The sequence below is a fragment of the Danio rerio genome, chromosome 24, assembly GCF_049306965.1.
Source record: "Danio rerio strain Tuebingen ecotype United States chromosome 24, GRCz12tu, whole genome shotgun sequence".
Lineage (NCBI taxonomy): Eukaryota > Metazoa > Chordata > Actinopteri > Cypriniformes > Danionidae > Danio > Danio rerio.
This window is the reverse complement of record NC_133199.1, coordinates 20,987,743-21,009,358: the sequence shown is the minus strand read 5'-3', so window position 1 is coordinate 21,009,358 and position 21,616 is coordinate 20,987,743. Positions and strand designations below refer to the sequence as shown.

The 21,616-nt window shown below is 37.0% G+C and overlaps 2 protein-coding genes across 5 annotated transcripts in view; one reads left to right on the top strand and one right to left on the bottom strand.

Annotated features, from left to right (window-relative positions):
* skida1 (SKI/DACH domain containing 1) overlaps window positions 1-21,616 on the top strand; it is a 35,738-nt gene that overhangs the window by 5,980 nt on the left and 8,142 nt on the right. The window contains exon 3 of one of the 4 annotated variants that reach the window (XM_073940619.1): window positions 516-5,264. The exons of 2 other annotated variants lie outside the window; for them this stretch is intronic. In XM_073940619.1, the coding sequence (XP_073796720.1) occupies window positions 626-3,007 (2,382 nt within the window). In that variant the 5' untranslated portion in view covers window positions 516-625 and the 3' untranslated portion in view covers window positions 3,008-5,264. Of the gene's footprint in view, window positions 1-489; window positions 5,265-21,616 lie in introns of those variants that run through there. One more of the 4 variants, XM_001342808.9, reaches the window with a different exon arrangement.
* The window catches only part of pip4k2aa (phosphatidylinositol-5-phosphate 4-kinase, type II, alpha a), a 54,781-nt gene continuing 48,708 nt past the window's right edge, over window positions 15,544-21,616 (bottom strand). Inside the window, exons 7-10 of the mRNA NM_001128702.1 lie at window positions 20,680-20,793; window positions 20,340-20,580; window positions 18,629-18,732; window positions 15,544-15,671 (exon numbers count right to left, since the gene is read on the bottom strand). Of these exons, the coding sequence (NP_001122174.1) occupies window positions 15,591-15,671; window positions 18,629-18,732; window positions 20,340-20,580; window positions 20,680-20,793 (540 nt within the window). The 3' untranslated portion in view covers window positions 15,544-15,590. The remainder of the gene's footprint in view (window positions 15,672-18,628; window positions 18,733-20,339; window positions 20,581-20,679; window positions 20,794-21,616) is intronic.

The window sequence follows — 21,616 nt, the reverse complement described above, 5'->3', positions numbered from 1 at the left end:
GGCCAGGGGTGGAATATCCATTTTTATTGCATCACCTGTCAGTAACGTCCAATCAGCTTCGACTTTGGGGGCATTAATTGATGAAGGTGTCTCCGGCCTTGCTCAGTTCCCACTGTCATTTTATTTGCGACTAAACCAGCAACGGGAATAGCAGCTGCATTTTGGGCTCTATTTCTCTCTCTTCCCCTCTCTCTCTCTCTCCTTGCTCTCTCTTTCTCCCTCTCTCACTCTGTCGCTCACTCCCTCTCCTTTTCCCTTCCATACTCTCGTCGCTTTTTATCCTTCTCACTGGCAGTGCTATTCACCTTCCTCTTTTCCTCATGGCCAAATGGGAAGGGAGCTGAGGGAGCGCAGGTATAGGAGCTCAGACAGGCAGCAGCCAGCCTGTCGGCAACATCACACACATTCCATCGATCATGCAGTGCTCAGGTCAATGGACTGATTGTTTTAATTCAAACAGGCCATTTTGCTTTTTATTTTTCTATTTAGACTAGAACTTTTTGTTCATCACGCAGTGTGGACATGTCACAGGCCATGCTGAACCGGTAAGCTGAATGCCTTGAAATAAAGAAGCATCAGTAAAGCTTTAAGGACAACCATCGCGCTAAATGTTGGAATTAATGCAATGAAGAAAATGGGGGACTTGGAATCCGGTTTTGAGGAAATGCAGGGTGTTAAGCTTGGCTATTTGATTATCAAAGGCAAACAAATGTTTGCTCTCTCTCAAGTCTTCACCGACCTCTTGAAAAATATCCCGCGGACTACTGTACACAAACGAATGGACCATTTAAACGTGAAGAAGCATCACTGTGACCTGGAGGAACTACGAAAGCTCAAAGCAATAAATTCTATAGCTTTCCACGCAGCTAAATGCACTCTTATTTCAAGAGAGGACGTTGAGGCACTGTATTTTTCATGTAAAACTGAGCGCGTATTGAAATCAAACAAAAGAAGGGATAAGACAAAAACTTCCTCAGAGAAAATGTGCGACGGGAAAAATTACACATCTGCCAAAAGTGACTTTTGGAGAGAGAAAGTTTGGCTAAGTTTGCATGGCGTTCCACAGACGTTCTCATTCAAAAATAAAGCTGTTCGACAAGATCCTGTTTCTCGCAGTCACTCAAATCTACCTCAAATTTATAGCAAATCCTTCGCCCGTGACTTTCAACCGGTGGCGAAGTCGGCATCTACACCTTTTAAAAACTATGAAACAGATCAAATACCTGACAACTATGTGGCTTTTAATCAGAAACACACGTTTATTCGGCACGTTGTAAATCGGCAGCCGCTGCTCTATCAGTCCGCCATTGCAGCGCCGGCAAAGCACCAAGGCAACGCAGACCTACTTTACAAAAGGAAGAGGAAGCGCGAGAGCAGCGCGAGGCAGCTCTGGTCGAGAAGCAGACGCAGTCATCCGGTTTTGGTCGTCCCGAAGTGTTGTAAGCCAAAAGTTTCTAACGGATCTTTGAGCCAGTTTCACCACCTCGAACATGGATTTTACGTCGATCCTCGGAACACTGTGCATTTTCAGGAAAGCTGTAGCAGCGACACGGAATCTAGCACCATCTCAGAACGGGTGAACAACGATTCGGATTTCGGGTCGAGTTTTTCTACCACCAGCAACTCCGGGACTTCAGACGAGGAGGAGGAGGATGACTCTCTGTCGGATTCTTCAGATGTCAGTAGCGACGAGGAGAGCTCATCTCAGTCTGAATCGAGCTCTGTGTCAAGTCAAGTTTCAGTGCAGAGTATTCGTTTCAGGCGTGCAAGGTTCTCGAGTATCAACACAAAAGCACCTCTGCTGTTGCAGCCAACATTTCACTACAGGCCTAATGTGCAGACCATAGCTACTAACCAGGATTTAACGACTACTCTGGATTGCGAAAGAACTGGCAAAACTCAGAAATCGGACTTCGGTGACGCACACGAGAATGGTGATGCCGCAAATAATGTGCAGAAGTTCTGCTCAGTGCGGACCTGCTTTCCAGATTTGCGAGAAAAGGAGGATTCCGAAGCACCCTTGCGCCTTGAAGTTTCAAATGATCCAAAGACAACAGATTCTAACAAAATTAAGGAGATCAGGCTCACACCCAATACACTTGGGAACAAGGCGTTTCCCCAACAAAGAATACCGGCTTCTGCAAACAAATGCTCCCAAGGCTTGATCTCCCACTGTGTTCCGGACAAAGAAATAACGGTTTGTAAGTCTTCTGACAGCAATCTTTCATTAGTAGCAAATTTCAAGAGGGAAGTAAAAACTTCCCTCAAACTGCCTTCACCTATAAAACATATCAAAACTGAGGCCGAGGAGCTCATCAACAATGAGGGCAACAGGGCAGTAAAAACGCCACCATTTTTACTCAACAACGTGAAGATTAAAGTCGAGGACATCTTTGACGATTATGAATATGCAAAACAGCCCCCGGAGTATCAATGTAAGGATAATGACGCTGATGGCCAGTGCATCAGCGATCCTTTCAAGGAAACTGACCACTGGAAAGCCGCGGAGAGCTCTGGTCAAAAACACCCTGCCTGTAACGAGGAATCAAAAAGCACTTTAAACGCCCGTTGCTCTGAAGAAGAGGAATGCAAGAACGGTGTAAGAGTCCGGAAAAACTACAGGTCACTTCTTCTGGGTAAAAAAGCCGAAAGTGCGAGGACATCTGCGAAATCAGCTTCAAAAGTTGACCGGAGCTCCCGTTCTGCTGGAAAATTCGCTAGCAGTGAAATATCGAGTGGAGACTGTGCTGGCACGAGCAAACGCAAACGGGCAAGTGCCAGTGTAGCATCTCTGAAAAAGCCCTTCAGGTTCATGGCGAATTTTCCCTCTCCACCGGCCCTTCTTATTGGCAACGATGGAGATTTGAGTCCCGCTTACTCTTTGAACTCTTCAAGAAGTAACCAACTGCCTCCTCGTTCTCACCCAGTTTGGAGATGGCAGCTCGGTCACTCAGTTGTTCCTCCCCCTCCAAGCCACAAATTCAGGAAAGCCTCTGTTATCCCTTGAACTGTTGTTTTTTTTTAGCTCGGGGAAATGTCTTAAAAATGTGACAAGCACTGATACCCGTTAGTTGTTTTGTTTTCATTGTTGTTTCAATGCATACGTTTCTGGCCTGCTGTTATGTATAGCACACACGTTGTCATCATATCTTGCAGGCTGGTTTTATGCACGGAGGTTCAGAACTCGGGAATATACAGAGGTATTAATAAGCTGATATAGGGGGAAAGAAATTATGACTGTTTTTGACCTGATTGAGACTTACAGAGCAAATGTTGGCTTATTTTACAGGCAGGGTTAGCCATCTCTCGTAAGGATGGCATTATGTGATTATCAGGTCTGTCAACTAAAATGCTGATTTTTGTTTTTGAAACCTCTTTGTCGGTATATTTTGGGCCAATTTTTTGTACTTCCCCTTCATGCTTCATCCACATACTGTATTTCTGAATTACTGTAGCCCGATGATCTATACCCTTCTTATTTATTCATTTTAAGGGTGCTCCCCAATTGTTGGCGTCTGGCTGTGTCACTCACACGCGGCACACCATGACTCCCACGGTAGGCCCACCACAATGGCCCTCTAACTGACAATCAAGAGCTGTTTGATTTGCACGATGTAATAGAGGGAAAACACCAAGTCAAACTCCTTCTGTAGCACATTAGCTAAAGGTATAGAACGGTTAAAGCACAAATTTACCATGCATTGCACTTTGCTAATGCCTATTAATGTGGATTAGTGATGTGTTTTTATTTCTAGTCTTACGCAAAAGAGCCATCGCAAGTTACCCCAAAACATTTTTAAATAAGTACAAATTAACTTGGTGCTTTTCATTTTTTCTTGTTTGATTTTGAGAGTTTTTTTAGTCGTTTTATTATAAATGTTGCGGTTTAATCGCGGAGACATGTACCGATAAATGCTTGCGTTGGTCTTCACACGTAACGAAATCAAAGAAAAACCTCGGTGCTTAGTGGAATGCACACATTCTGTTCAGGGTATGCTAAGTAAATGTTTATTTCTGTTTGACTCAAGTAGCCTTGTCTTTTTCGTATGTTGTTTTGATTGTGTTTTTCCTAACTAGGCCTATTTTCCAAGCATATGAATTGCCTTGGTACTCGAAAGAGAGTAAACTTAAAAAAACATTCAAGTGCTAACTTTGTGTTCCACTAGAGTACCTTGCTCCATAATGCCTTGTGATGAATGTACTGTAACGTACCACATTTGTTAACTTCAGCAAAAGCAGACTGCCTCAAAAGCAGGTCTTTAAACGCAAAATATGTGATTGGATTAGCCAGTAAACTACATTAATATTTTATTTTATTTTATTGCTAAGTAGTGAACATGTTCAACTGCATTCTAATTTCACACACACACACACACACACACACACACACACACACACACACACACACACACACACACACACACACACACACACACACACACACACACAAGTACAAAGCCTGTGAGTTATCAATGAATAGGCAAAGACTATGCAGATTTGGCTAAAGGGAGGCTACAGGTTCACGTCAATCTCTGGAAAACGCGTAAGAAACTTAAAGGGTATATAGGCCTAAAACGTATTAAGGCATGGGCCCTTTACGTGTAATGTGTTTTGAATAACGTGTACAATTCGGGATATACCTGGATATACACCATGTAGCCTATTAAGTGAAACTGATTTGCTTTGTGAATGTTCCAATGTGCGATATAGTGCGACACTCTGACAGGTGAATAATTAAAAATAGTGGTTCTATATTTTTGTAACGCGTCTATTTAATGCCCGCTCTCTTGAGCGTATTAAAGGAACTTTCTGTTCCATTCTGTGTCAAAGTGCACAGCGGATTGACTGAATTGCAATGCCGTCCCATCTTCCGAGGACTTAATTAAAAACAAGCCAAATTAAACAGAATGTAGCGGCCCTATTGAGTTTCATAATCTTTACAATGAACAGAAATGGGCGAATGGGCGGTGACTCAATGTTATCATGATGGGCTATATCTGGTCATGGAGGGCTTTGTTATCTCTCTGTTTTTACCACAATACTTGAGGTCAGATTTTGACATGATTTTTTTCTTCAACTTAAGTCACTGGTTGTTCATAAAAATGCATATTTATTTTTGTGATTTTTCCTGTTTTTGTATACCATTGTTGTGTAGGATAAATGCACTCGAAATGAAAACTTGAAAACGTGAGGTGGATTTTGAAGCACTTTCTTTCTTTTTATGGTGAAAATGTTCATTAAATACATCTGAGTGTGATATGAAATGATCATCGTTCATTTAATTGCTATTTATTGTTATTATAATTTTTATAATTATAATTTTCAGTGTTCAGGTTAATTCTTGTGGTGTTATGTGGTTCAGGCAAATGTAAGGTCAAACTTTAAGTTGTTTATTGTAAAGATAAATGTTGGTGGGAGAGTCTTTGAAAAAATGCATGCTCTCTGTGTGCTCAGACAAGAGCGCGCAAAGGTAAGCTATGATAACAGAGAAAAGCGAGTACGTCTATCAAAAAACAGTACATTTCAAATTAAGACGTCTACTATCTTGTAATACCATGTCATACATCGTAAAACAGTCTAATATGTATGTGAGAAGGAAAAAATGCAGAATAATGTTTCTGGTTTAGTTTTTAGATACAACTTTAAAAATATTACGATAGACTACAGATTAGATTATTTTATCCAAACCGAGCTAAACAGAGGAGCAGGGGGAAGAAAAGAAGGACAAAGCTTCATTTTTGGAAAAAAAGAAGAAAAAAAAACACAAATACTATACTATAAAGGCGCGAACAGAATATGCATCGCAACAGAGTTCCTTATCAATGGTGAAAAATAAGATAGAAATTAAACCTGGTGATTTTTACACACGAAGTCATATGATAAACTAGTGGCTGTAGCCACTTATTAGTAGACCTTAAGAAAAAGGGAATATACTTTTGCACGTATTGTATTCTAAGATAACCAGAATATACTCCAGCATTAACAAGTCTGTTTTTTTTTTTTTTGTTGTTGTTGTTTTTTGAGGATTTGTACTTTTCTGTAGCATACGGTTGTGTTTGGAATCATGTTTGTTTAATTTCAGGTCTTTAGGCCAAAAAGACAACACAAAACAAAATAATGATAACAACAATAATAAAATATACTAATAATAGTACTATATTAGTAATAATACTCATAATTGAAATACAATAATGTTGCAACATCAGTAAATAAATATTTTACAGCTAAAATATACGTTGATGCTTTCATACACAGCTGTTTCGTCTACAAGAAAATCAGCCCTCCCCAAAACAGTTTAAGGCAATAAATCTGTCACACAATAGAAATACACGGTAGCGGTAGGACTAAGTTCTTTAGTAATCTTGTGAAGTGTGTATATAGCCTAATGTGTAAGGACTTCAATGACAATACTGGTGTAAAATGTATTTTCATTAGTCAACAATATTGTCATAAATTATATGTAGCTTATGTACAAAAATGCCTGTCAGATTTACACATCACCACCTGCGCTGCTTTAACCAACGCAGACATATCACGAGCTTATGTTAGATACATACCGAGAAATTAGAAATGGTAATGAACTAATATAGCAAGGCGAACACACTGCACAGCGAGACGGATCCTATACAGCTAACGTTGGCCTATACTGGCTGGCTGGCTGATTCTGAGGCCTGATTTCATCGAAAGGACTCGAGGCGTCATTCACAGAAATCAACACGCCTCCAGTAGTCTATATAACAGGAAAATATATTTCTGTCTTTTAACAAGTTTCTGCCTAAACTGTCGTTGATCTGCACTCTGGGATAAAGAAAAGTAATTTGCGGATAAAGTATATATTTTAATTATTATTATTTTTTTATAAATGTAAGAATTTTTATTTTAATTGCGTTCACCTTGAAAAAGTATAGGCCTATTCATTTGGCAATAAACAGCAAATATTGGTTTATCGCAAACCGTAACTATTAAATCACTAATGCAATTACAAAAATATTCTTATTTAGACACGTGGTTTAACCAACAGGATAAGCGCCCTCGTGGAAGCTTCTTTTGTAATGGGATCAGGACGTGGGAGGAAAATGCTGTTATGTGCCCAGCAAAAAACAACAACAACAACTCATCACCATGTTGTTAATCCCACAACAAAAACACTAGTTCGAGCTATCGGTGTTTAATGCCATACTCCACCGAGTTACTCAAAACCGTCTTTAAACAAGCTTGTATGTGTGTGTTAGTGTAAGGGAGTGAGAACAGCAGTTTTTTTTTAAAATAAAATTGTATGTTATGGATCAGTAGCATGTTTTCTAAATCCGTTACCAAAATAGATTATTTAAGGAGGAACATATTAAGAAAAGTGAAAACAAAATTAAATTTTTATAGACCTATTGCAGGATTATTATCAAGGCGATTCTAAACCAGCTATCAAAATAGTTTAGTTAAGGAGGAAACGTGATGGCGTTTAAAGCAATGACGTATTCACATATCTTTAATTCTGCTTGATTGCATAATGTTTCCAAAATTAGATTATGATATAGAAGAGCCATCATGGGTTCCTCTAAGAATTTCCCATTAAATCATTTTTAAAATAACTGTCTTTGCTACATTTTAATGATCTAATAAAAAGTATGCACATAAGAACAATTTGCGCAATTAAAAGGTTTTGTGGGTGTTAAAGGTTCTTGGTGGGACAATCGAGGTCAATAAAGAACATTTTAAGAGGTCCTCATCGGCCTCATGGCAAGAGATTCCTACGTTATCTGCATAAACTGAATGCATATTCTGAAAGGACCTGCCCCCACACAAACTCTGAAGAGGATACTGCTTTTCTGCTTAAGACAAAATATACATTGTGTTTAAATTCTGTTCTGCCTGATCATCAGTCATTATTCTCTGAATACGAACGCTGTTGAAAACGCAGTCAGTTCTTTAACCACAGAGTGAATCTGAGCGTTTTCAGCAGTTTCAACGATTGTCAGTAGTCATCAAGTTTATTTACTCAAAACATCTTTAATTAATAATTTGCTTCTTTTAACAATATAATTAGAAAAAAGAAATGACCATTTGACCCGTGCGTTAATCCTCAATCCACGAGTTAATTTTTTTTAAAATCTTTTTTCATTCAACGCTCCAGAAACTGTCAATTTGTAAATAGTTGATTTTTAACAACTTTTTTATTGTACTCGTAGACTTCTGATTTTCTATAAAAAAAAATCAATGAAAAATAGGCCTAGACCTGAACTCTTAAAGGGTTTATATGATCTTGCCGGTAAAATTCTATCCGAAATAGTTATTTAAAAAGGAAGATGTAGGCCTAAAGTGCACTTGCACCACATAGAAATTAAAATTAGGATTGGGATAAAAGCATTGCACGTTTAATTGACCCGTTTTTAAACAATAAATACGCTGTCATATTAGAAGACGTTTAGGGTTGTAAGTGGATTTCGTATAAAATGTTTTAGACCAATTTTGCTATTGCGACTGGTAAGGTAAAAATAGCCTGAAGTCATAAGGTCAAATATTGTCTTTTGCGTTTTAATGGATGCATGTTTGAGGACGATGGTTGATAAATGAACTTAAACGAGAACGATAATTCACCCAAAACAAAATGGTGTTTGAAACCTGCTGCGTGTCCTGCTTTTAAAGCTCTTTAACTATTTTAAGGACAAGTATTACAGTATATTTCATGCGTCAAGGACTTAGTGATAGTTTTAGTGAAAGAATTAGTGACTAGTTTGTCTAAAGCGAAACAAAGCATTAATTCCAGTTCTACCATGACCACCTTTGATCGTCTTTTTTCCAGAAACACTTGTAAAAACAAGCACTGATCTAAAACAATCTCCCAAAACACTTGTTCATTGGGTGACGTGCGTCTTTCATAACACTGATGAAAAATTGTGCTGTGAGTCAGTAATATATTCCGCTTTTCAGCCAGACCTTCATAATTGACCATTCCAAACAGACCACACGTTAGAAGTTCACCGTTCAAACACATAAGCGGAGAGGTTTATTCACGGTAAATAAATACAACACTTGAGTAACCGCACAACGTAATCTTACACTTGATTTCATTGCAACGTGTATTTAAGTTGAGCATTTCTGTTAAAATGACCAGTTTGTTAGGGACATGTATAATTTAACCGATTCCAATAAAGTGCTCAAGCAAATGAATTTATTTTTTCCACATTTAAAACAGAACAGCCTTCCAAAAAAAAAAAAAAAAAATCACCTGTTCCTCCCTGGATGTCAGCAAACCAAATCGATTAACCATTTAACCCGTCGCACTTCGCCTGGCTCTTCAAAATCTTTAGATGCAGGTGGATTTGTTAATCAGAAAACAACAACGTTTTATTTGTCAAAAATTATCCGTATAAAAAAGAAAAGAAATCCCTAGCCTACAACTATTCTGAACTGCAGCCACATGGTCCAGTCGTTTCTCGCACAGCAGGCTACGACAGTATAGCCTTTATTCCGTTCGTTTCTTTTGGTCTGTATTGTTGGTCAATTTTTTTTTACATGTGAATTTCTGTTTAAAGCTTGGATGTATGTTTATGCATACATTAATGCCGAACGCGAATTGCTGTTAGGCATTTTCACAGCGGTGCGAAATATCAGCCAGAAATAATTCAAATCCTTGATATACCGACTAATGTTGGCACAAATCACTGCTTTAATAAAGCCTAAAGATGTGTCTTTGAACGGTGCAAAAGTAAAAAAACAACGAAAAAAGACCAATATGCTTGTTTCATTTCGCTGAAGCGTGTGTAGCATGCCATTTGTTGTATTTAACGATAATATTAATATTATTTAAGCTAATGTCGGCTTTTAACTTCCCTTTACCTATACAAAATTTGACTAAAGACGTCTTATACTGTAAACATGTAATATAGAACAGTTGTGGGAAAAGCCGATGCCGAAGAGACGAAATGGTTGGTGTAGCCAATGTGAGGGTGGGAATAAGCACGTAAAACAGTATACTTATACCTAAAAAAACTTTTCAGCCACTGCGTCGTGGGGTATACATGAACTGCGTGAACATAAATTATAAAAAACGGCCGTGGTCTCGACGTGTTTGAGTAAGAACAGAAGCGCAAGTGACAGTTCGTCTCGTCGAGCGCATCGTCATTACACGTGCATTTGGCGCCCTCGCTCGGGCAGGAACGTGTGGATATCTTTTCTCTTAAAGGGGAGGACAAAAGGATTTAAGGTGGAACGAACAAATCACACCAAGCGATCTTGACCCTGGCAAACAATGGTATAAATTAAATACTTACTGCTTAATAGGGTTATCTTTCTTTCCAAGGCAGATTAGATTTATTTTGATGTTGATAAAAAAAAATTGGGTTCATAAAATTGCGAAATAGCCTAGGCCTACAATTGATTTATTTGTTAACCATAAGGGATAAAAGTCAGTCCATTAGTCTATTTACGTGTATTGTTAGGCAAGGCCTAAAATTGGATACAAGTAAACGCTAGATGGTTTTACAGGAAAATTCCCTATAGCTGTATTTTTGTTTTATATAGCATAGAATAAATAACATAATTAGTATACTTCTAAAATGAAATTGTTGAGGAAATAACGGTGGTTTCTCTTTCGGCCTATGTTCGATTTTTAGTTTTTGAAAGATGCATAACTAAAAAAGTACGAAACAATTGCTATCTCATAGAAACTCAATGCTCTTCCATTATTCTATTAACGCATATGATTGGCCTATACGGCACGTGAAATATGTATATTTAAAACGCATAGAGAATTACCTTTATTGTAGGAGCAATATAATAGGCTATATATTTCTACAGAACAGTAATAAATAAGCAGTCTAAATAGCCTTGCAGGCCAATGGCCTGTCAGTAGGCGTTGTTTTAAGATGATTTTTAAAGTCGCTCCATAGGAATAGGAAAACTGAACCACAGCTCATTCAGAGGGAAGGACATCAAACTAATATGTAAAAAAAAAAAAAAAATATATATATATATATATATATATTTCCATTTGGACCTCAAAACTGTATTATAAAAGCTGCATGACAATGATTTAAAATGCATCTATTACTAAATATTCATCATATCTAGTAGGTGGTCAATAAAAATGCTGTAGACATATGAGCAACTTGGCTCGTCATTTACACAAGCTAGATGATGAGGCTTTACAGGCCTTAGTGAAACACGGTAAATCAACTGTTCCTACTGTGAATTAAACTAGTATGTTTAGCATTCAGAATAACTCCTACGTCTAAACGATTCAAAATATTTGACTTTTGACCCTATCGTAAATCCAAATAATATTCTACATGTTAGCCTATAATGTAGGCTATAATTAACAAATAAAATTGATTAAAAAAAATCTAATTTGCAGAAATGTATAAGAAATGCCAACCACTACAAGTTTTTTTCAGGTGATGAATGAGACTTTAACTAGATAAACATTGAATTTAAAACAACTATTTTTTTTACTCCACTAACATCTAGCCTAAGAAAAAAAATTAGGAGTTTCCAAAGACGGATTTGACTGTTTTAGGTTTAAACATTCTGGTGTGTAGGCTTCTTCATGCTATTCCTTTAAATCAATGTTGCCAGTCCAGATTCTTGAAACTGTTTAACGTGTTTAGCATGTTTGGTTTTAGTTGACATAAAATTTCTGTTTATCACCTTTTTTTTTTAATCCCTCGCTCTAGCTTCTAATGTTACAAAGACAGGAACGTGCAGTACTTAATTTGAGAAGGCTATTGCCTGTGGAAATTGCTTGATGTCGTCCTCATTTGTCGCGTTGGCTAAAAAGCGTATGCTGAATTTATTCTGAAAGAAAATGTTAAATAGTTTATTATTTAAAAAAAAAGCTAAAATATTTAATTCTTAATTTGATGCCCAGTCCGAAATACTCTTACAACAAACAGGCCTGTACTGGGCGCAAAAGGCTGTATAAATGTCTTTCATGTTAGACGCCATGTGTTGTCATAAAATGGTACAGATAAATATACAAACCCACTTATGTTGGACTGTCGGAGACTCATAATCACATCCGTTATACAGTCTGAAACCTATAGATCACACCTCTGTACAATAGGTTTTCTCGAGTTTTGTTGCCTATTTTCAGTTTTGCTTCTTGAAGAACAGTACGATCATCGAACCTGACAAGACGTCTCTCCCGTGCGGCCTTTATCATTTGTGAATAAATTAAACATGGCGTCTACTCTGTAAAAGGTCAACTAATAGGCTTCTTCGGCCATATAGCCTACTCTGAAATTAATAAAGAAAATTAGGCTAGATAACACTCAACACATGCGCGCGTGTGCATTATCCTTAATTCACGTTCTTTTCGGCTTAATTCATTTATTAATCAGGGGTCGCCACAGCGGAATGAACCGTCAACTTATCCAGCTTCTGTTTTACGCAGCGGATGTCGTTGCTGCTGCAACCCATCACAGGGAAACGTATGTGTATTTGTGTGTGTAGATAGATATGCACTCACGTGTTTGTGTGTAATCAGAACATATATGATAATGCAGATAGGCTATATGAATTAATTTATAAATTGAATACCTATATGATCGAAGTAACCACATGCAGATGGATTTATCCATCCTACGTTTGTTTAGCTAATTCTTCCAATTTACCACGATTGTCACTTTATTCAAACGATATCATTGTTATTAAGTGCAATGGTTTATTATATAATAACAATTATCTTAATTACTTCAGATAGACATTAAATATATTTAAAAGATGAGAAAACATGACACGTTGCACCACAAATCGCAGACAAAGTGCTTTATTGTTTTGAGCAATGCTTATGGAATGGAGTGTATATCGTTTTACATCATAACACATGAGACAGCCTCCCCTTTGGTTACTCTCAAGATTTTAGACTCATTTCTGTGAGTGTGATGATGCAGCGCTTCCCCTTCACTCCTGTTACCTTCCCCATTTAGATAGAGTCACAGACGATGTGATTGTTCTTTATTTGTTTCGACACGCGTGTAAACCTGCATATCCAAAACACAACCCATCCGCTAGCGATATTCGTAAATGTTTAGAAAGTAAAAATCGAATTGCTAAAAAGTACATTACATTTTTCCCAAAGCTTACGCGATGAGTTATCCATCAGCGAACACATTGAGCAAAGAATGCTTTTGGCAAACGAAGAACAAAGTGGAGGGCTTTCTGAGAAGGCGTGAAGCTGTATCTGACTGTAGCACTTTTCACATTAAGTGAAATTCACATATATATCTCTGCGTGTGGATCCAGTATCAGAAGCTGAAGCGATGCTCTGACGACACTATCAAAGTCTTGATGCTAAAACAGCCTCTTTTGTCATGCCCAAGTTTATGAGATTTGTTTTTTTTTTCTGTTGTGATTAATACAACCAAGAAGACCAGGGTTTGTTTTCTTCCCAATGAGAACAATAAAAAGGGTTATTTTTCCCCCACTGTGCAATGGCTTCCCAAGGGCACAAGCAGCGCTCAGTTTATTAAGAAAATGAAACACTAACCAAGGACGCCGTAACATTGGTGCCGTATAATACTTCCAGATAAAAATGCGTCGAGAAAGCCTGAACACAATTTACAATTAACACTATAACAAGAGCCACACCTACTCATATCAACAAATTCACAATGCACACTCTTGTCCAAAAGGCTTTGCACATAGAATTAGCCAGTCAAGGAGAAATTGTGACCATTTTCAGTGCTGCTGTGTTGTGAACAGAACGTGTAATGTCTTGTGTCCCGTTTGAAGCAACAGCATCAGAAGAAACATCAAAACATCAGAGGAGAAAAAAAAACGAAAAAAAAAAAACACTGAAAATATCAGGATTATTTTTTCAACCACCCCTAAATATTAGAAAATAACATTTTACTTCTGTTTGAAAAAAAAGATTAAAAAATACAGAATTAAATAATTTGGAGTAAAAAGGCACGACTCTTGCACAGTGTATACATTGAAAACACAGTATAAAGCAGGTATGGAACCATCTTAAAAAACAAAAATAGACCTGGGGTTGGGGATTAGGGCAAGGGGCGGAAAAGCATGGAATATAGACCATCTCTGGACACGTCCAGACTGAATACTAAAATAATGCAACATGCATTTTTCCTCTTTTTCATTTGTAGACAGTACTTGTGCTGAATGAATTAAAATAGTAACATTCTTCATTTCTCAGAACACTTTGAGCGAATCACAGAGTGGTGCTTAATTAAAATTGAATGTAAAATATGTGCAAGTGACCAACAGAAACACGAGGCGTTTTCTCTCTTTCAATTAGAAAAGTTAAGAAACAAATGTTAATCTCTAAGTCATATTACCTGCTTCTAATTCAATGCCGTTTACAAAAGTATTCTCCTGTTACATGTATTAAATTTCCCTTGTAAATACCACTGCAGAACCAACAAACTCCGTGAACATTTTGGTTCCATTCATCATGTGCAAAATCAGTTCATCTTTTGCTGCCAATTTGAACGTTCAAAAGAACTGCGAACAAAAGACACACACAAATTCAAACACAACCAATGTTTTAAAAAGACAGAAAAAAAAATACACAAAGCACCCCTTCCCCAAACCTCAATGGAATACTGAAACACAACTAAACGGTGTGTCCTGGTACGATGCGAGAGGTAAACTATGTTTTGTCTGCTGAGAACAAGCGTATGCGCGAGAACACGTGAAATGGCAAGGCTGCGTTGAACAGTGCCTCATAGTGCTATCGTTGCAGCTCGTAACAGACCGAGTGATCCTAAGAAAAAGTGCAACAGTTTAAGGTGCTGATGGCAACTGAATCACTAATGTAACAGAATTCACTGATGACCAAAGCAAAAGCACTGATCGATCCTGCTGCCTCAGTGTCTTCATTCTCCCTCCTGTCAAGTTGCTGCAGAACCAAACAAACAAACAAAAATAATAAACACAAAAAAACTAAATACCTACCAGAACCTTCGCCTCAGAACACTGAAGGAACATGCATAACAGATTCATGTCTGTCCACACAAGGCAAGTGGGGGGGTGATGGGTCATCCTTTTGTAAATGGCTCAAAGAGTGTTTCTGGTTACTCTGTCCAGAGCAAGAAGAGAACTGAGAGCAAAGAAAGTTAGCGAGTATTTGCTGTGGGTGTCCACAAAACTGGTGGAAAAAGCTAATCGGCAGCCGAGTGTTAGAATTTGATGAACAAAGTGTGTGATGATGGAAGATTCAGTGAGAGACCAACGTTTGGTTTTGGCCTCTTTTTTTCTTCTACCAACTGTGCCACAGACCATCACATGGGCTCTCTTTAGTCTCACCATCCGTCCTCTTGCAATTTAAAAGGCAAGAAAAATATCAAATTGGAACAAACAAAAAAATGAGAATAAGGGGCATGCATAAGAAAGCAGTTAAAAAAGCCCAACCCCCCCCCCCCCCCCCCCCCCAAAAAAAACAGTTCTACTGTTGTCCTTTTCCATCACTCTCATGGTCCCACAAAAACAAAGAACAAATAAATGAAATCAAAATGTAAACAAATGGTGGTTGTAGCTGCGGTAGGGGTGCCCCCCTGTGGCAGAGCAGGTTTTCAGCACCCCTCTGCTGGCGTCCCTCTCTTCATCCCCCCAGTGGACTCAGCTGTTTCAGACTAGGGCAGGATGGTAGTGATGAAATCATAGAATCTCTTCGAGTACTGCTCTGGGTTCACTGTGGAGATCTCTGCCCCGGCCTAAGATGAAAAAACCATGAGAGTGGATGCTTCTATAAAAGGTTTCAGTCATGCATGTGTTCTGGAGCATAAATGATGAATGAAGTGCATCGGGGAATTCTACAAAATATTCCTCAGTGAATATATATATATATATATATATATGCATAGCAGACGGGGGGATACGCACTTTTAGAGACATACCATTTAGAAACAGGTAATTAAGAATGTATACCTTTGTATTTTATACAGCTGCCCCCCCTCACTTTTAAAATGTCCACTACACCCCTGTCTGTATATATATGTATGTATGTGTATATATATATATATATATATATATATATATATATGTATATGTATGTATGTATGTATGTATATATATATATATATATATATATATATATATATATATATATATATATATATATATATATATATATATATATATATGCATGTATGTATGTATGTATGTATATATATGTATATATATATATATATATATATATATATATATATATATATATATATATATATATATAAACACACACAGTGCTCTGCTCAGCATATATAGGTACACCCTTCACAAATCTATCTTTTAAATTTCAATTTTTAATAGGAAGCTATACAACATTATATTTGTGCATATACATTAGATTAGTCAGTACTGAAGCCAAATCTGGAGCTTATCTAACAAAATAACTTGCGATAACGGTCCAAAAACTAGTACATCCAAATTTATGTGTTAGGGAAAAAATATTAAATATTTAAAAAAAAAAAAGAAAAATGTACTTGAAATGTTGTAGTTTGTTATTATTGTTATTACTATTTTTAAAATACTTTGCTTGAATTTAATTGTATTATCTTTCTATTTCTATTTCTTAATCTGTTTGGTGACTAAAATATTTTAATAAATCTGTTTTGTTTAAATGCACCAAAATACCTTGTCTATATTCACTGAGAAATGGACCAAAATATTCTTTTTCAAAATGGGGTGTACTCAATAATGCCGAGCAGTGTCTTAAAAGTGTCTACTTTACTGTTTCAAATAACTTTCCTGAAATGTCAAAATATCTGTGAAATAATGTCGCCTTGTCACTGAGTGTGAGAACAGTACATTTATGTGAAAATTAAACAACATTCTTAATCTGAGCTGGGCTTGTTAAAATATTTTAAATAACAAGAAAGGACTATTATTGTAAATATTGTCTTATTTATCTTATCTGTTGTTACACAATAACATTTTAGGGAGTTTCTTCAGTAAATCATGATAAAAAGTATTTTTTTCCCCAGAATTTGTTTATTAAACAAGATGTTCTCATGTATGAAATGGTTTTAAGTTGTATTATATTTTTTTATTGTTTTGGATACTTTCAAAGTTTGCTAATGTTTCTTCTACACATTAGAGAAAAACACTGTTATTTGGTCATTTTACCTAAATATACCTATATATATACCTATATATATATATATATATATATATATATATATATATATACATACATACATACATACAAATTTTAAATAACTGATTTCTTATTGTGTGTAGCTTCAAATGAAATTATTAGTCCAGTCATTATTGCTTTTATTACTAATACATTAATAATAATATCAATAATAATAATAAATATTAGAATGACTTCTGAAGGATCGTGTGACTGAAGATTGACATAAAGAAGCTAAAAATTCATCTTTAAAATCACTGGAATAAAATATTAAATTATAAACTACTTTTTATCGTGCAATAAAATTTTACAATGTATACTGTATTTTTGATTAATTAAATGCTAATAATTCTGACTTCAACTGTATGCATATATATATATATATATATATATATATATATATCAAAAAAAGATTATATGTACTGCATGTAATATACTGTAAGAGACAAACAATTTATGCTTTTTTATTACAAATTCCAATAAAGTCTATGGAGAAAACCAGTAATTGACAGTTTCTGAATGGTATAATCACACGATTTATCTTTAAACAGTTTTGTTTCTTCAATTTTTTAAAACAATAATTATGTACATTTTGGTTTTGTGTTGCATTTATATTAACGAGTGAGCATTAATCACTTTATTTGAGAGACATTTCTGTTACCCTGACAGTGTTTTGTCAGTGTTTATGGCATCACATGTCCACCTGTACTTTTCTGATAGTAATCAGTAGAGTTGCACAATATATCGCTTCAGCATCAATATTGCAGATCTTTGCAGTGTGATATTTACACTTACATATAAGAAACCATAATGCATGCACTGTTTATTTCACTTTTGTCTTTGCTTTGTTGCATTTATCTATTCTTGTAGTTTGTGTATTACATGTTATGCATGATTAACTCTCCTACAGAATCATCCCAATCAATCAAAATTAATACATTCAGTAACACTTTAGGGACCAATTCTCACTATATACTAATTGCTTATTAGCATGCATGTTATTGAGATATTGGCTGCTTTTTAGTACTTATAAAAGCACATGTTTTATATGATCTTATTCTACATCCCTAATCCTACCCAATACCTAAACTACCTCAATAATTATAAATAAGGAGCAAATGAGGAGTTTATTGATGCAAAAGTCAAAGTGGTTTGCTAAGAGCGAGAACTGAACCTGAAAAAATACATCGTGACCCAAAATTCTCTCCAAGTATAACAAAATATAATCGCAATATATCTCACCGAAAAAGTAAATATTGCAATGTCAAATTTTTACAATATCTTGAAGCCCTAGTATAAAGTTAGCTTACACATTTATGTTAGAACCTAGTGAAATACAATGCGTAAAAGTACTGACACATCATATATCAGAAACACAGTCACAGTATTTCTTTCTGAAAATGATGATGATGACCACCGCTGTAATTTTTACCATGAACAGGTATTTTTAGTGTAATAGCTATAAAGGGTAATGGGATTTTTAAAATATTAACAACAATTATATTTAAATGTAAACAACAACAAAAAAGCACTCACCCCATGTTTTACTGTCTTGGCTGCATGGGCAGCCTTTTTCTTGGCATCATAATGCTGGAGGATGTCGATAACAGCCATAAAATAGACCTCCTTTCTTGGAGAATCTGGGGAGGAGGTTTATGACAGGCTTTTATCATAAGATACATGAACAGGATATTCAACAATGAAAAAATAAGTGGCTTATGTGTGAAAGCTGGCTGTTATTTAACAGAATGTTTCATTTTATTAATATTATTTTCATCATCTGACTCTATAGACGTGGTCAGCCTATTAGATTGTGAAAACAGCTTAGATGATTTTAGGTTTAGGAATAACATGCATGGATGATCAGAAACATAAGAAAACTAAGTGTTATGTGGAAAAATAAGTTTTAGTATCGCAAATGCCGAGTTCAGACTAAATGATGACTTTTCACCGACGTTTCACCGAAGTTTGAGAAATCGCTGACAAATGCCTGAAATCACAGGCAAATCAGTGCTCGTTCATGTGAGTGACAATCACACAGTCAGATCTGAGAGAATCGCAGATGAGTCGCTGACACCTGTGAGATATTTGGCGTGCTAAATATCTGGAGCTGTCCGCGATTCAAATCATGCCATGTGAAATGTGCTCTGACTGAAAGTAACATCAACAATTACCTACAGCCAATGAGAGAGCAGCATCCACTAGTATGGGTCTCTGCAGGCCAGATGGAGTGTTGGGGAGAAATTACAAGGGCTTCTTTTCGGTCTATTTGGACTTCGGAATGGAGGAAAAGCTAGTGGAAATTTAGCAGGAGAACCCATGTCTGTTTGATGTGTCATCTGAGAAATACCACAACCAGCTCCAAAAAGAAAAAAGTTTGAAAATTGCTACTTCCCTTTAAAAATGTCAGGTGAGCAAAATAAGTACATTTTCTACCCCACTAAAGGCTTCTTTCTCATTAGATAGTTCATAACACAAGATATTCTACGTAACCTTTTCCATGTCACTTCTCACATGTGTTTGGTTGTGAGATGTAGTTTGTGGACTGAGACAGAGTTGTCGGCAGGGCTGGCGCATCCATAGAGGCTACCTAGGGGACTGTCTAGGGCGGCAGAATAAAGAGGGTGGCGTCCGCTACACCTCCCTCAACACCTGCGTCCTCAGTTATGTCCGCGACACCTCCCTCACCCCCCGCCGCCTCAGTTATATCCGCCCCTTGGGCGGCAGAATAAAGAAGGCGGTGTCCGCAGCACCTCCCTCAACACCCGCTCTTCAATTTGATAACCGGTAATTTCTGTTTGCACTGTCGGGTTGAGGGCGGCGTGATCGTCCTTTGCCTAGAGCTTGCTGAGGCCCTGGTTGTTGGTGATTCTTCCTATAGTAAAGTCATGCAGTGTGTCAAACACCCGGTCGTCAATCCATCTTGCCACTAAAACACAGCGTTGACGAAATGCTACCAAAGATAGACACGCAGTGTGAAAACATCCGAGACATGATTACTTTGAAAATCGTGCTGTCTGAACTCAGCATTACAGAAGAGCAACATCTAAAGATTTGCCAAAATGACCAGGCAAATAATGCTGTGAAAAGTTAGACACTAAGCATAATCTTGAAGGACATGATGCATGTAAGGAGCATTTACAAAAGTTGTTTTGGTAATTAAATGTGGTTTGCTTTGTTGTAAAGCTATGGCATATGTCAAAAACAGAGGAAGGCCCCATTAAGACAACACATTAGCTCCACTCACTGTCATGGCTTTTGATGGCATAGACGTCAATATTGGGGTCGAAATCTCCCGGCGAGAGTGGTTTAGTGCTGTCCAGAGTGTTACTGGGACTGTCAGGAGGAGTGCCCACAATCCCTCCATCACTCTCTCCTTCCTCCTCTCCCTCATTATCCTCGCTCTCTACTTCCTCTTGTTCTGCCCTCTCAACGTCATGGATCCCAACCAGCAGGCTGTAGTCCATCAACTTCAACAAGGCTAGGAACTGAACGGAGAGACGAGGGAGGAAAAACAGACAACAGATTGAGGAAGTGCACAAGACAAATGACTCATCTAGTGCAAAAGCAAATCCTGAATTTTTTACCTCCACATCCTTTTGAAGCTTATTGAGGAAGATTTTCTTGCTCTCGTCATCGATGTATATTTTCTGTCCGTCGTTGATAAAGTCATTGTCTTTGTACGTAGGCAGTTCTTTAGCCTGCTTGAAAAAAGGGACAGTGTTTAGCCGATTATGCTCACACTCGCAGACTCTTAAGTGCTTCATCTTTAACATTCAAACAAATGCAGTAATATGATGTAGCGCAGCAGGGGGTGCTATAGATTCACAAATAAGAGGCTGTTCACTGTGTTCAGCTGCGTGTAGTGTCAAGAGACCCACGAATGAACAAATGAGGGAGCTGGCAGATTTAGCTGGTCTACATTTGTATATAGAGATAATCAGAATGGCCTACAAAGGAAATGAATAGAGTTAAAGATGAATGTAACCGGTAAAAGATTGTAAAGGTATAAATAACCTTGGATAGAAATATGGTTTCGAAGTATCACGGTATTGAGATTACTGCTCTAAAATATGTTGTTTTTAACTTTAAAACAACTTTTCCCCCTCTTGAACACCATCCTCCGGTTTCACAGACAAGGCTTAAGCCTAGTCAGAGACTAAAATGTTTCAACTGAAATAAAATAGCACTGCTTGATTTTTAAATATATAAGTGTTTTTGTTTTGTCTCAAGATGCACACCAGTAATGTTTTTTTTCTAAGCATGTTTACAAAAATTACTTAAATGTCCTAAATGAACTATGGCCCAATCCTGGCTAGTCTAAGCCCTGTCTGTGAAACCAGGCCCATATCTTTTATTTTAAGATACATTTGAAATATTTTGGAACAGTAGCTTCTGATGTGGAGGATCCTATTCATCTGGAGAGTTGCTACTGTTGCATTAAAAACTAAATAAAATAGTTGTAAAAAGACAACAACAACAACAAAAAAAAAAAACACATATACCATTTTTGGCGGTTTTAAG